A 12,987-nucleotide genomic window follows, 5' to 3' on the forward strand; every position below is an offset into this window, starting at 1 on the left:
TTTCTTTTTGGATTCATGAAATAATTTATGACTTTTTAAACCTCAGGAGATAACTATGAGGTCTTAACAAAATTGTAGGCGCTATAAACTTAGAATGAAAATATAGTTTTCATGAATATAGCGAATCCGTATTTATTTTTACTGACAGAACTGCACCTAATATTGGTACTTTAAGTTCTTTTGGACATTTTTATTGTGGTAAAAGACACAAAACATAACATTTTAAATTTCATACCCATTCGTATGGCTACTATTTTTAAAAACACAGAAAATGTGCTGGTGAGGAAATGGAGAAATTGGAACCCTTGCGCATTGCTGATGAGAATGTAAAGTAGTTCAGCTGCTGTAGAAAATGGTATGGTGATTCCTAAAAAAATCAAACCATATGATCCAGCAATTCCACATCTCGGTAAATAACACAGAGAATTGAAAGCAGAGACTCGAAGAGAGATCGACACACCCGTGTTCACAGCAGCATGATTTATAACAGCCAAAAGATGGAAGCAACCCAAGTGTCCATGGACAGATACACAGGTAAACAAAATGTGGCATACATATACAATGGAATATAACTCTGCCTTCACAAGGAAGGAAATTCTGACACGCTACAACGTGGATGATCCTTTAAGGTATGCTAAGTGAAATAAGCCAGATACAAAAAGACAAATATTTTATTATTCCACTTATATGAAGTTCCTAGAGTAGTGAAATTCACAGAGACACAGAATAGAATAGTAACTGCCAGGGTCTGGGGAAAGGGGGTAGTGGGGAGTTAATGCTTAATGGGTACAGTTTCAGTTAAGGAAGACGAAAAATCTCTGCAGGTGGATGGAGGTGATGGCTGCAGAAAAATATAAACATATTCTCAATGTGAATATACTTAATGCCACATGCTATGATCTGAATGTCCCCCAAAATTCACGTGTTGAAACATAATCTCTTTTGTGGTAGCGTTAAAAGGCAGGGCCTTTTGGGAAGTGACTAATGAATTAGTTCCTTATAAAAGGGCTACAGCTAAAGAACTTGGGCCTTTTCTGCCTTCCCCCTTCTGCCATGTGAGGACACAGAAAAAAGGCCCTTTCTAGACACTGAATGCTGGTACCCCTTGATCTTGAATTTCACATCCTTCAGAACTGTGAAAAATGTGTATAGTGCATAAATTACTTCATCTGTGGTATTTTGTTATAGCAGCACAAATGAACTAAGGCACCATAAAATTCTGCTTTTAAAAATGTTTCAGGGATTTTTCCCAAGTTAACATTACAAATATCTTTTATATTTTATTTGTATTACAAATACAAAAATTGATATTATTTTATTATTTTCTTAACAATGAAATAAAAAATAATTCTCCTAGAGGAAGTAAATAAATGTTAAAGTAAAAGAAAAAAACTAACCCCAATAATCAAATCAGCAAATTATTTACAGACTGATTTCTAAGGAAAATCACACACGGCGGTCACACTACCTGCATTCAAAATTTGGTTCCACCGTTTACTAGTTACCTGATCTTGGGCAAATTCTGGAGATTTCTGAGCCTCAGTTTTCTCATTTGTAAGATGTGGAAAATAAAAATACCTACACTGGAGAGTAATCATGAAGATTCAAATGAGAATATATGTAAAGTACTTAGACAAATGCCTGGCACATAACCAAACACTATATAATTATCTGTTATAATTATTATTATTTTAAAACTAAAATGGAAACACAGAATAGAGAAACACACATAACGCAATTCTCCAAGTTCTAAAATTAAATAGTTTAATTAGATTTTCTTTCATTTTTTGGAGTTTCTCCAGATCTTCTCTCTAGACTGCCAATTTTCTCTCAGTATCTGTTCTCTTATTTTTTCTTTTAGTAATAGAACTCTGAATTTTTTTGTTTTTTGTTTTTTTAAGTTTTCACAGAGGTGAGGTCTTGCCATATTGCTCAGGCTGGTCTTGAACTCCTGGCCTCAAGCAGTCCTCTTGCCTTGGCCTCCCAAAGTGTTGGGATTACAAGTGTGAGCCACTGTGCCTGACTGAACTCTGAATGTTTGCTGGACACATGGTTACCTAATTATATTTCCCAGCTTTCCTCAAAGCCAGCTGTGGCCATGTGATACTCAATGGGACAATGGGATGTGAATGAAGTGATAAGTGAAATTTCTGGGTCATGTCTGATAGATCTTTGCCGCAGGCTGTGAACTGAAAATGACAACAATGACCCTGAAAGCCACATACTGAGGATGGTAGAGCTGTCTTCCACCTCTGGACCACTCACCTCTTGACTTACAGTTACAAGACAAATCTCTTTTTTTTCCAAAATAGTGGTGAAATCTGCCATTTTAGCCATGTGAAATTCAACGGCAATAATACTCATTCCGTTGTGCAACCACTACCATGATCTGTTTCTAAAACTCTTCCATTACCCCAAACAGAAACTCTGTAACCATTAACTCCCCAGTCTTCCCTCTCCCCATTCCCTGGTAACCTCTAATCTACTTTCTGGAAAGATAAAACTTTTATCTTATTTGAGTTACTGTGCTTTTGACTTCTGTCAAGTCCCTTAGCCTGGACCCTGACATATGTAGAGATGAATACCAGAAATCAGTTGCTACTAACAATAAAAATGAAAAATGTACAGGAATGGAAGGTAAGGACCCAGACACTGCAGGTTGGGAAGCAGGTTCTCATTATACCATGGGCATTTGTGAAAACTGTTGCTTGCCATAATTCAGAAGGCAGGCCACGTACCTACGGAGTCTTAGTCTAGAGAAATTGTTTGGGAAAACTAATACTGTTGGGAGGTGTTTTTTTTGGCATTTGTTGCCTTTTTTTTTTTTTTTTTTTTTTTTTTTGAGACGGAGTCTCGCTCTGCCGCGCAGGCTGTAGTGCAGTGGCCGGATCTCAGCTCACTGCAAGCTCCGCCTCCCGGGTTCACGCCATTCTCCGGCCTCAGCCTCCCAAGTAGCTGGGACTACAGGCGCTGCCACCTCGCCCGGCTATTTTTTGTATTTCTTAGTAGAGACGGGGTTTCACCGTGTTAGCCAGGATGGTCTCGATCTCCTGACCTCGTGATCCGCCCATCTCGGCCTCCCAAAGTGCTGGGATTACAGGCTTGAGCCACCGCGCCCGGCCGGCATTTGTTGCTTTTTGAAAGATTACATGGGAGAGATGAACTTGGGTGAGAATTGGCCAGTTTCTAAAGATGGAAGGAAAAGAATTCTGCTCAGGGAGGTTCTGCCTATGGCCTACAATCTTCAGATGGTTGGAAAAGCCAATTGCTCTGTATTCCTAGTGTCAGGAGAAAAGGTTGTCACTCAGAGTTACTGAACTGTAGACATGACTTTGAGAATGCTGCCTTCCTCCACAAGCTCACTATGTTCAGAGGGCCTGAAAACAGACTTCACTAAATGGATAATGATGGATAAATGGATAAATTCAGAAGCCAGTATATAAGATTTGGCAAGTTTAAGAACGATGACCAAAAGTGATATTTGGGTATAGTTATTTTGACATGCATCTGATTAGAGGCAAACAGACAAGAAACCTACGTTTTTGAGGAGGCTGTATTACCAAAGATATCGTAAGTCTGGCTTACAAAAGTTTGTGATTATTTGATCCCTAAAGCAACCCTTGGGATTCTACCTGACATTAGCAGGACCAGCAGTCCACTGCCAAGATATGGTCATCAAGGATAATGGACAAAAACAATTCCCTGTGGGCAAAACTGGGGGCCATAGAGTACAATTGATAAAGGAATTCTTGTGAGAAAGTAGATCCAAGTTTAGCCCAACAAGCTAACCAAGAAACTTCAACACAGTACAGAATCTTCACAATTCCTAAGGAGTTTGAAAGTTTTAGAAAATTGCTAAGAGCTCGCTATGTTTCCCAGCCTTTCTTTTGCCAAATGGGACTTTTTAGTGTGGTTATTCTTTTCCTATGCCATCACTGGGGGTGTTGGGGAGGGTGTGGGGGTGAGGAGCTGATAACTTGTCTTTCCTTTTATAGTTTGCTGGATTACGAGAAGCTACAACCAGGCAGGATTGTATCCACCCAGAGATCCTGGTCTTTGAGCTTCAGGCAGTAACTGGGAATTAACAAATGGTGAATGGGTCCTATGTAAGGAAAAAAGGGTCCTCATGGTTACTTGGATAGCTAGAGAGGCAGATCATGGTAGAACTGGCTAGATGACTGAGAATCCCTGTCTACTTCTTCCTTTTTTCTTTTTCATATTAAACCAGGACTTATCAGTGCTGGATTGCTGATTTAGGAGAGAAGCAACTTCTAATTTGTTTAACCCATTCTATTTTTATTAGAACAGCTTATCCTGTGACCACACCAAGCAGGTTGTCAATGAGCAATGAAAAAGCTAAAAGTCTTGTAAGTCTGAGGAATTAGAGATACAGTGCACACACACAGGAATAGCAGTCTCTGAGCTGACTTTGACATTGGTGAACAAAGTAAACCCTTTTCTTAAAATATTCCATTAAAACAAAAGAAAGACAAACATTTATAATACCTCTTTGCACCTTGTATTAAAAGCCACTTCCATCCTTCTTCTGGTTTCAGGGATACAACATTTCTTCATGACAGGGAAATAGTGTGGATATTTTAAGGTAATTTTATACTTGTCATCATCTGTCTTTTCTAAACTATCAATGAAATCATCAGGAAGAGCACCTGCAAAAAATCATTTTCTCATATATCAAATTTTCCACTCATTGCTGGTTTATTTAGCATTGGCATGGTGCCTTTTAGTAGCTCTAGGAATTTTGAGGAGTAACTGAAATTCAAGTAAAATAATGACAATCCTTTAAATATCATTTTGATGTTGCTGGAATGGTGGTAGCTGTTAGAAGCAAGGTGCCTTGGGAGATGGTAATTCAAAATATGAATAGGTTTCAGTAAACTTGTGCAAATGATGTTTCAGTGGAGAACAGGCAAAATTAAGTGAAGAAAGACCCAGGATGGCTGGGCACGGTGGCTCACGCCAGCACTTTTGGAGGCCGAGGTGGGTGGATCACCAGGTCAAGAGATTGAGACCATCCTGGCCAATGTGGTGAAACTCTGTCTCTACCAAAATTACAAAAATTAGTTGGGCGTGGTGGCACGTGCCTGTAGTCCCAGTTACTCGGGAGGCTCAGGCAAGAGAATCGCTTGAACCAGGGAGGCAGAGGTTGCAGTGAGCTGAGACTGCGCCACTGTACTCCAGCCTGGCGACAGACAGAGACCCCGTCTCAGGAAAAAAAAAAAAAAGACCCAGGACTGAATAAGAAGAGACTAGTTTAAGATACAATGCAGGAAACATTGCAAGTCAAAAAAAAAAAAAAAAAAAAAAAAAAAATTTAAGGCACTGAAGGCTGTTAAACACAAGTATAAACTACCAAGAAAAATTATGAAAAAAAAAAAGATTATTAAGTCCCTTCTGGACTGTCTCTAGAAATTGTATATACTCTCATTAGCCTAAAATCTAATTTTGGTTAGTTTGATTGTCTCTTCTGTAGAAGGGGTGGTGGGCTTAGGTACTGGATCATGTTTAAAATAATTATTTGAACGATGATTTAGAAATTTTGTATCTGGAAAGTAAAACAAACTGTGAGGTAACATTATTTGCCTAAATTATATGATTTAATCTAGAAAAATAATAAAACTTACCAAGTTCAGCCTTGGAAAATACAAGGAAGGTATCATCCTCATTGAGGTTTTTGTTAAAATCAATACATAGCTCACTCATTCTTTTCTTCATTGATTTGATTTCCTGAAAGGAAGATAAAAATACAGGACATTAGCAATAAAAAGAAACTCATTTTGTGCAGGGCACGGTGGCCCATGCCTGTAATCCCAGCAATTTGGGAGGCCAAGGCGGGTGGATCATTTGAGGTCAGGAGTTCGAAACCAGCCTGGCCAACATGGTGAAAGCCCATCTCTACTAAAAATACAAAAATTAGCTGGGTGTGGTGCTGTGTGACTATAATCCCAGCTACTTCGGAGGCTGAGGCAGGAGAATTGTTTGAAAAAAACAACTCATTTTTATCACCATCAATCGAGTTTCACTTTTATATGAGTATTGACTTCTGTGCCCAAACTCCAGGAAGTACTTCTGTAGATATGTGCTTGATAAAATAGGTTTCTGCAGTCCACTATGTCATGTCCACGTGTATCTGTGTGTAGCATTTACAGAAAGGCAAGCCTGGTGATGTCTTGGAAATTAGTTGTGAATTTGAAGAATACATTTAGGAGGTACAGTAAATGGCAATATACTGCACATAGTACATACACAATAAATAGTTTCTGAGTGAATGAATAAATCTAGCAGCACATTACCAATTAGCAAATTTCTAATCGTTTCCAATTCAAAATTTTAATTCAGCAATCAGCATGTGGTTATGAAGTAAACCAAGAGATAAGAGCTGAGTAATTCATTCTATTGTTGCTTCGGGGAAAAGGTGATGCTTTAGTTTTATAGAGCTTTTGTAAACAAAGATGATTTATAGACCCTAAGATTCGCATAAAAAGTACTAGGAGGGAGATCAAACGAAGCAATAAGAAGGAAACTACCAGAAAAAAAAAACAAAAAAATCATGATACAATTTTATTAATCTGTCCCATTCTTCTAACAATGTTACACAATGAAATTTACTGCTTCTCAAAGTGTGGCCCTGGCTAGGAGCATCACCATCACCTAAGTTGTTAGAAACGCAAATTCTTGAGACCCCAACACTAAACCTACCAAAGTGCCAACTCTTAAGAGTCGAGTCCTATAATCAGAGTTTTAATAAGCCCTCCGTGTAATTCTGATGCACACTAAATTTGACGCTACTGACCTAACACATTGTTCAGTGGTGTTTTCTGATACTCTCCTCAACCCCCTTTCTACCTCTGCCCCACTTTGCAGTGCCCATGTAGTTCAGATAGGACCTGATCCTATCTGCAACTCTAGGGGTGTGACTTCTGCACCAGTTGGGCCGTCATTCTAACCCCATTGCCCTCGAGACTGTTCAGATAACCCAGGCCTGGCATTCCATTGACTAAAAGGGAATTCAGGATTAACCACAGGATCCACTCTGGGCCATTAAGACATGAGGAGAAGTTTACTAGTGGCTTCTCTATGTCCTTCTGGATGGTGGAGTTTTTAGATTTATAGCCACTTTAGTAATGAAAGGAAGCCAGTCTTTAGATAAAACTAACACTGAGGAAGACAGAGTAGAGAAATAGAAAAATCAGATGGCCAATGACTCCACTGTGCATCAGGATCAAACCAACCCATGCAGCTCACCCCTTGATCTTCCAGTTATGCAAGGAAATAAATCTCATTTAAATAGGGTTTTGTTAGCTGCAACCAAGCATATCTTAACTAACACAGTGTTCATGCTCCAAACAGAATTAAGAATTGACCGGGAAAGCAAAGGGTCAGGTAAGTGAGATCAATCACATTTCTCCTCTAACTAGGTGAAGGAAGAGGATACAAGGTGATGAAAGGGCTTTAGGTGGGAGAAAGGTACCCATATCTCAGTGGTGCCTGTGGTCATAGCTAACATGCTGACAACACTTGATTTGGATTTCTTCCAAACTTATTCCCAGTCCTGCGGGCTAGAAGAATGACCTGGAAATAAATCATGGACTGTATTTCCTTTCCAAGAAGAAATTTCTGGAGCCTAATTTATTTTTGAACCTGGAAGACTTGACTGGCATCAGAGAAAAGAAAAACTTTGAGAGGCATCTTTCAGCAGCTAATCTCTTTTCTCTTAAGGGGCATGTATTAAACATAGGATACTCCATTCCAAAGTTTAAAAACTCTCCATCGGTAAGGATTTTATAATCAGTGCCCCATCTCTGTATGACCAAGGGAGTGAAAAGACAAACCAACTACTAGGACCTGAAATCAGCTCTTAAAGAATGTAAAACAGGGTAGGGAAAATAAGCTCACCCAACACACATGAAACAAATAAAACTTGTACAAGGTTAAAGAACAATTTTAAGTTATCAGTTGTTTGTCCGTCACCAAACAGACTCCTGAGGTTAACTCCTGAGGTTAATAGGAGTTGTAGAATGTAAAACCACTAAATACATTGTAGATGAATTTGTATTATGGGTTATTTTATTATAAGCCATCTGTTTCCCTATTTTCTGTTTTTTGTTGCACAAGTTGAATATCCCTTATCCGAAATGCTTGGGGCTTGAAACATTTCAGATTTTGGAGTTTTCTGGAGTTTGGAATATTCCCATTATTACCAGTAGAGCATACCTACCCATAAAACCTGAAATGCTCCAATGAGCATTTCCTCTGAGCATCATGTTGGCACCCAAAAGTTTCAGCCTGAGGAGCATTTTGGATTTCTGGATTAGGGACGTTCAACCAGTATTTTGTTTTATTTATTCATTTCTTTTTCTGGTAAGAAAAGGAAACTCACATTCTGTACTTGTTCAGGAAGATGGAGCCCATTTCTTTTCCCCATTTTAATGGACTTTTCCAAGTATCGTCTGGCCTCAGGTTTTATCTTCCCCAGATCACAGGTTTCCTGAAATTAAAGAGCATGAAAACCATTGCTGTTGAAACACTGCAGATGTAAATTATAAACTATGAGGCCACAGCAAATTTATTCATCATCTCTGTTGGGTTATGAAGCACATAGGTGATTACGAGGCAGGCCCTATTGAAGACCTAATTTCTTTTATGCTTTAGTGAGGTCCTGCTCATTTAAAACAGAAACATTAAATAAATAAAAAGCTAAATAGAATTTCCTTGCCTTGAATCAAAATCAGGAGTGCCTGTACCACTTGACAGTGTGATAACAGAAGCATTTGCATAATCTAATTCTGAGCATTCTTTATGACTGAGTGGTCTTTTTCACAAAACATATTTCTTATCACAAATCATCTGGATTTAATTTTCTATCATTTGCTAACCTGGTTCCAACTTGAAAGGCAGGAATAGAAATAATGGGTAAATTCTACATAAATGCACAGTGGGACTCTTTTGCCAATAAACCAAACAGGGAGAGCTGGATAAAGCCCCAGCAAAAGCCTTCTAACACTTCAAAAATGCCTTACTGTCATTTTCCAAGAGAGACCAAGGGACTACAGCAAGCTGCACAGAAACAAATATCTGGGGAAAATGAGTCAGCACTGCACAAAGAGGAGGAAATCTGGACAGTAAATTTGAATCTATATGCAGTAGCACAAACAACACTCACTCAAAAGAACAGAAGGCCATGGAGGGGAATGGAAAATTCCCCCAGCCACAGCAAGGTAATAAAGACACCAGATGTTTCTCTAAAGCAGGTGGCAGAAAACACATGGCACATCTGGATGGCCGGGTAGTTAGTGGTTCCTAAGAAGAAATGGACTCTGGACAGATTCGGCAGGTGTAATGGATTCAGTTTGGTTGAAAGCCAATGAGGGACTTCTGTTTCTAAAGCCTTATAGGCCTTCTATTGGTTAAACATTCTCTCCATGACAGACCCAGGCTGTTCAACCCTGAGCATCCCTAATTTCCCAACTAATTAAATCTGTAAAAAGATTATGTTTAGCTTAGAGACTGCATTTCAGATTGTTGGTGCTAGATCTGCGCTGCAGTACTTTTGCAATTGTATATCTTTTGTTGCAGCAGGTAACAGAGTTGTATTTTAACTTAATACTACTTAATACAGCAACTGTATCTCACTTTGCCTACTAAAAAGTTATTTTAGTTTACTTTTTTGGGGACAGTCTTGTTCTGTCACGCAGGCTGGAGTGCAGTGGTGTGGTATCAGCTCACTGCAACCTCTGCCTCCCAAGTTCAAGCAGTTCTCATGCCTTGGCCTCCCAAGTAGCTAGGATTACAGGCATGTGCCACCACGTCCAGCTAATTTTTGCATTTGTAGTAGAGACGGGGTTTTGCCATGTTGGCCAGGATGGTCTCAAACTCCTGGCCTCAAGTGATCCACCTGCCTCGGCTTCCCAAAGTGCTGGGATTACAGGTTTGAGTGACCATGCCTGGCCAACAAATAATTTTATGTCACAGTACTAAAGCATTTGTTGTGCATATATTTACTCTGAGGATATCCTCAGTGGAGGCAGAAAATAAGCTCCTTTTTCCACAGAAACCACCCTTTGTGTCCCTGGAGAATTTGTGCATGCTGGCATGACTGGAGTTGGAACCCTCCCTAGCTAGTATTAGTGCACAAAGGGATGCTAGCAGCAGGTGCCTGCAAAGGGAAGAAACCCACAATGGCCAGGAAGCTAACTAGGCTATGGGCTGGTTCCCTCAGGGTGGCCAGCAGCTCCAATCACAGTGTTTGTAAGGATGTGATTAACTTGGGTTGATCTAGGCTGGCTTTAGTAGTGCCAGGAAGTCTGTCCTGTAGTGTGAGGCACAGCAACAGGAATCTCTAGACAGTGTAATACTGCAAGCTGTAGAGCTAGGGAGAATCCAGGCTGTAGTTATGTGCAGGGGAGTTGGGAGGAATCCTTGGTGAGAAGGGCCTGGCAAGAGTTGGGTAAGTTGTTAAGGACCCAGGCGAGCAGGCTAAGGTCCAGAGCAGAAGGCCATCCCAGCAAGGAAAGGAGCCGGTGAGAAGCTAAGGATACAGGGGGACAGCTGTGTGTGTACTTGGGTTCCTGGGCCACATTTGGCCATAAGCTCAGGACACAGACTCATGACAAAGCCTCAACAGCTGAAGAATGCAGAATTCCTACCCTATGGCTATGCTTGATGAGGATGGGCTCTCATACTAGGTAGGCTGCAACCTGCCATATCAGCATGTAGCAGGGCTGCTATTTTAGAAAGCCTAAAATATATTCAGGATATGAACTCAAAACTCATAGTCTATGTTAAAGTTAAAACTACTTATTCCCAAAATAAAAGATACAGGTGCAAACAGGTAGAAGGATAGTCTGAGAAAAATCAGCCCTGAATTAGGTCTAATTAAAATATGACTAATTAGGCTGGGAGTGGTGGCTCATGCCTGTAATCTCAGCACTTTGGGAGGCCGAACTGGGTGGATTACTTGAGGTGAGGGGCTTGAGACCAGCATGGCCAACACAGCAAAACCCCATCTCTACTAAAAATACAAAAATCAGCCCGGTGTGGTGGCGTGTGCATGTAATTCCAGCTACTTGGGAGGCTGAGGCAGGAGAATCACTTGAACCCAGGAGGTGGAGGTTGTAGTAGGCTGAGATCGCGCCACTGCATTCTGGCCCAGGTCTCAAAAAAAAAAAAAAAAAAAAAAAAAAAAAAATATATATATATATATATATAAATTTATACATTGTATGACTGATTAACTGTAATGAAATCTTTAACTTACCACAAAAATGACACAACAGAAATCTGACTAATTATAACCAGACACTCCTTGCAACGCAGACACAGGTCTTGGGAAATCCCCAGAGTTCTCTGGTAGGAGTAAGGCACTTCTAAAATGTGCTTCTTAAGCACATTCCTCTCCCAGAGTTGATCATAGTAATATTCTCTTACAATCCCCAGGCAAGGTCAGAATTACTGCCCAAGGATTTTCTAAGAGGGAATCAGCCAACACTTCCAGACTGTCTTGCTGTAATTGCACCTTCCTTCCTAACAAAAATTTCTCCCCTTGAATCTCAGCCAGGCCATAGACCTCTTTAGGTGAAGTTTTTCTGCTTAAAGAGTAGAGGGCTAAAGTTTCAGAAGTGATTTTAAAATTTATATGATCTGACAGTATGGAACCTTATTTCAGTCTCTGTGGTGAAAAGATTTAATTTTCCCCTAACTTCCTCCTGTAACAAAGAGTTTTAATATGAATGTGTATTCTCTCTCTCTCTCTCTCTCTCTCTGCATCTCTCTCACAAGTATGATTATATATTCACATTACAGACAAGAAAACTGAGATTAAATGATTTTCTCAAGATCATGTATCTATCTAATGGTTCAAAATAGCAAAACAAACAAACAAAAAAAACAACACTACAAATTCTAGTTTAATGTTTTTCCCAATGTACCATACTACTTACTATAATACCATCCTTAATCATTCTTTAAAATTTTATCACAAAAAATTGAGTTTATTATTATTTTTGAGACAGGGTCTCACTCTGTCACCTAGGCTGGAGTACAGTGGTGTGATCATGGCTCACTGCAGCCTTGAACTCCTAGGCTCAATAGATCTTCACACCTCAGCCTCCCAAGTAGCTGGGATTACAGGCATATGCCACCACATCTGGCTAACTTTGGTATATTTTGTAGAGAAGGGGTTTAATCACGTTGCCTAGGCTGTTCTAAAACTCCTGAGCTCAAGTGATCCACCTGCCTCGTCTTCCCAACCTGCTGGAATTACAGACATGAGCCACCATGCCTGGCCAAATACTGAGTTTCTTAATTTCCCCCAAACCCTCCCCATCTTGTGTCTCATGACTTTGTCTTTTTCTTCACAAGAACTTCGTATTTTCTGTTTCTAAAATATGAAATAAAAAATTATTTCAGTGGGATTTTCTGTACCATACAAAGGAGAAATTACAAGGCCGTTAAAAGAACTATGAAGATTAAGATAATATATTTCTCTGAATATCATTTTAAAAATGAATTCAGGGCTGGGCAAGGAGGCTCATGCCTATAATCCCAACACTGTGGGAAGCTGAGGTGGGAGGATCAATTGAGCTCAGTTCACCAGCCTGGGAAACATGGTGAAACCCTGTCTCTACAACAACAAAAAAATACAAAAATTAGCTGGGCATGATGCTATGTGCTTGTAGTCTTAGCTACTTGGGGGGCTGAGGTGGGAGGACTGCTTGGGCCAGGAGGCAGAGGTTGCAGTGAGCCAAGATTGAGCCAATGCCCTCCAGCCTGGGCAACAGAGTGAGAACCTGTCTCAAAAAAAAAAAAAAAAAAAAAAACAAATAGAATTCAGGACTGGGCGTGGTGGCTTATGCCTGTAATCCTAGCAGTTTGGGAGGCCAAGGCGGGAGGATCACTTGAGCCCAGGTGGTTCAGGCTGCAGTGAGCCATGACTGCGCCACTGCACTCTGGCCTAGGTGACAGAGTGAG

General features: G+C 40.1%; 1 protein-coding gene across 4 annotated transcripts in view; it reads right to left on the bottom strand.

Annotated features, from left to right (window-relative positions):
- The window catches only part of NLN (neurolysin), a 103,215-nt gene that overhangs the window by 43,975 nt on the left and 46,253 nt on the right, over positions 1 to 12,987 (bottom strand). For all 4 annotated transcript variants that reach the window (XM_050793739.1, XM_050793740.1, XM_050793743.1 and 1 more), the window contains 3 exons: positions 8,399 to 8,506; positions 5,643 to 5,745; positions 4,507 to 4,667 (listed from right to left, as the gene is read on the bottom strand). In XM_050793739.1, coding sequence (XP_050649696.1) covers positions 4,507 to 4,667; positions 5,643 to 5,745; positions 8,399 to 8,506 — 372 coding nt within the window. The remainder of the gene's footprint in view (positions 1 to 4,506; positions 4,668 to 5,642; positions 5,746 to 8,398; positions 8,507 to 12,987) is intronic.

This window comes from Macaca thibetana, chromosome 6, assembly GCF_024542745.1.
Source record: "Macaca thibetana thibetana isolate TM-01 chromosome 6, ASM2454274v1, whole genome shotgun sequence".
NCBI classification, from domain to species: Eukaryota; Metazoa; Chordata; class Mammalia; order Primates; family Cercopithecidae; genus Macaca; species Macaca thibetana.